Source organism: Dipodomys ordii, unplaced genomic scaffold (genome assembly GCF_000151885.1).
Source record: "Dipodomys ordii isolate 6190 unplaced genomic scaffold, Dord_2.0 Scaffold42, whole genome shotgun sequence".
Lineage (NCBI taxonomy): Eukaryota > Metazoa > Chordata > Mammalia > Rodentia > Heteromyidae > Dipodomys > Dipodomys ordii.
In genome coordinates this window covers 3470952-3473773 of record NW_012267258.1, presented here as the reverse complement: position 1 = coordinate 3473773, position 2822 = coordinate 3470952, and the positions used below count along the sequence as shown (strand labels likewise).

Sequence of the window (2822 nt, the reverse complement as noted above, 5' to 3'; positions counted from 1 at the left end):
TTCCTGCTGTTGGGAAACTTCTAATTCTATCACTGAGGGAAGGATGTGGAATCACACTGTGAAACTGTATATGATATGGGAGCTTTGCATCAAGCCCATTGAGTTTTAATCATCACTTTACCTTAGTGACCTTGAATAATTACTTGAACTTATTAGGGCTCACTTTCTCTTCAATAAACAAAAACTGAGAAATCAAGTGCCAGTGGCTCACACCTGCAATCCTAGCCACTCAGGAGATTGTGATCTGAGGATCCTTCTTCATAGCCAACCTGGGCAGGAAAATCCATGAGACTTGTATCTCCAATTACCATCAAAAAGCCAGAAGCGGAACTGTGGCTCAAGTGGTAGAGCACAGGATTGTGCAGAAAAATTCAAATAAAAATTAGAGAAGAGTGCAAACCTCTGAGTTCAATGCTTCGTACCAGCACAAAACAAAAACTTGAGAGAGAGAGAGAGAGAGCGCCAAAGAGAGAGAGAGAGAGAGGCAGAGAGAGAGCAAAGCCTGTCTTCCAGTTTGTGTGATACGTAAATGAATACATATCCCAGAGTGACAAATGTGAGCACAGGAGGACATTGCTCATATTAGTTACCTTTGTCTCTTTCCCTTGGCCTCAGGTCCAGATGAGGAAACAGCCCAGTGGTGCCAATGAGAACCAAACCACCTGGCTGATCCTAGTGGGCTTTGGGGAGCTGCATTCCCTGGGCTTCCTCCCCTTCACCCTCTTTCTGGCCATCTATGTTTTGACAGTCAGCGGCAATATCCTCATCATGGTGGCCGTGGCCTCCAGCCGGATACTGCACACACCCATGTACTTCTTCCTCTGCCATTTCTCCCTGCTGGAGATCGCCTACACGTCCAACATCATGCCTTGGCTCTTAAGTAGTTTTCTGGAAGGGAGGGAAGTCATCTCCCTGTTGAGCTGCCTGGTCCAGTTCTACATGTTTGCCTCCCTGGCGGCCACTGAATGCCTCCTGCTCTCTGCCATGTCTTATGACCGTTACTTGGCTATCTGTCATCCCCTTCACTACCCTGTCCTCATGAGCACCTGGCTTTGTACCTGCCTGGCCATGGGTGCTTGGTTTAGCGGCTTCCTCTTCTCTGCCTTCACTCTGGCCCTGGCAGCCCCTCTGTCGCTCTGTCCTGACAGCAGAGAGATCGACCATTACTTCTGTGACTTTGCTCCAGTTGTGGGGCTGTTCTGTGGGGATGTGGAGGTCCTGTGGGGAGCTGGGGTCAGCATCTCTGGCTTTCTGACGCTGGCTCCCTTCCTGTTGATTGTCACTTCCTATGGCTTCATCCTGAGGGCTGTGCTGTGCATACCTTCAGTCCATGGGAAACAAAAAGCCTTCTCCACTTGCTCCTCCCACCTCAGTGTGGTTGGGGTGTTCTATGGAACTCTCATTGTGGTCTATGTGGCTCCAACAGACCACATGCTCCCCTTGCTCCGAAAGTCCTTCTCTGTCCTCTACACAGCTATCACCCCCATGGCCAACCCTATCATCTACAGCCTCAAGAACAGAGAAGTAAAGGCGGCTCTGCACAGACTTTGGGGGCAGCTCGTACTAGGACATGGCCCACGGAAGGAGACCGCACAGTTTCTAGCTTTCGCCTCCATCACAGTCTAGTCTCCTTCTCAAAGTCAGCTGGAAACAGCCTTTGAAACACTAGGATGAAGACTGAAGGGCAGAGGATGAGTGATGAACAAGGTGAAGGAACTCTGTGCTCCATTGTAATGGGGTAGGGATCAAATCACACACCTGTCATAGGGCCTAAACTAGAAACAGCCCTACAAATACCCATGATCAAGTCATTAATTAATAGCCAGGTACCAGTGGTTCATGCCTAGAGTCCTAGCTATGCAGGAGGCTGAGATCTGAGAATTGTAGTTCAAAGTCAGGAAAGTCTGTGAGACTCTTATCTCCAGTTAACTAGTAAAAAAGCTGGAAGCACAGGGCGAGGAAGGTGGCTCAGTGGTAGAGCGCTTGGCTTGCATGCATGAGGCCCTGGGTTCGATTCTTCAGCACCACATAAGCAGAAAAAGCCGGAAGTGGCACTGTGGCTCAATGGTAGAGCTCTAGCCTTGAGCTGGAGAGCTAAGGGACAGCACCCAGGCCCAGAATTCAGGCCCCACGACCAACAACAACAACAACAAAAAAGCCAGAAGCTGAAAAAAAAAAGGAAGAAGAAATAAAATCTGTAGAGCTGTACCTTGGGAAGCAGAGGTCAGTGAGAAGAAAGTCAGGAGCTCAAACCACTCATGCCCAGGGCCCAGGAGGCCAATTAAGGCCACTGTTGAACAAGATCTCATTAGTCCTTTTGTCATTGATTTTGGACCAATAAATAGTAGAAGAAAGAAAGAAAGAAAGATGCTTTTAAAAAAATAAAGGCCATGGTTTCCCTTATTTGCAATATCTAGTATATGTCTGAGTCAAGCAGAAAAGGTCAGATAAGGTGATGTTAGAGAAATGAACCCTAAGATATGTATTCAAATGTTTTTTTTCTTTCAGTGATTGTTTCTAACACATTTATACGATTATTTCTTTGTTGTTTTGTATGTCCCTCCCCCACCAACTAATTGGGAAAAAATATTTACCAGCAACATATCAGACAAGGGGTTAACATCTTGTATATAAAGGGAACTCAAGAAAAAATATTTACTAGCAATATATCAGACAAGGGGTTAACATCCTGTATATACAGGGAACTCAAGAAACTAATCCCTCCTAAACCTAACAAACCAATTACTAAATGGGCAAGGGAACTAAAGAGGGACTTCTCAGATGAAGAAATAAAAATGGCAAAGAAACACATGGGGAAATGT

General features: G+C 46.4%; 1 protein-coding gene across 1 annotated transcript; it reads left to right on the top strand.

The window, feature by feature from the left end:
- Positions 1-621: 621 nt before the first annotated feature.
- On the top strand, positions 622-1626 carry LOC105987436 (olfactory receptor 11A1-like). Its single transcript, XM_013018700.1, has one exon. It carries the CDS (start codon positions 622-624, stop codon positions 1624-1626), a length of 1005 nt encoding a protein of 334 aa, XP_012874154.1.
- Positions 1627-2822: the final 1196 nt, after the last annotated feature.

Coding starts and splice junctions, on each gene's coding strand:
- LOC105987436 (XM_013018700.1), top strand. CDS start 622: ATGAGGAAACAGCCCAGTGGTGCCAATGAGAACCAAACCACCTGGCTG.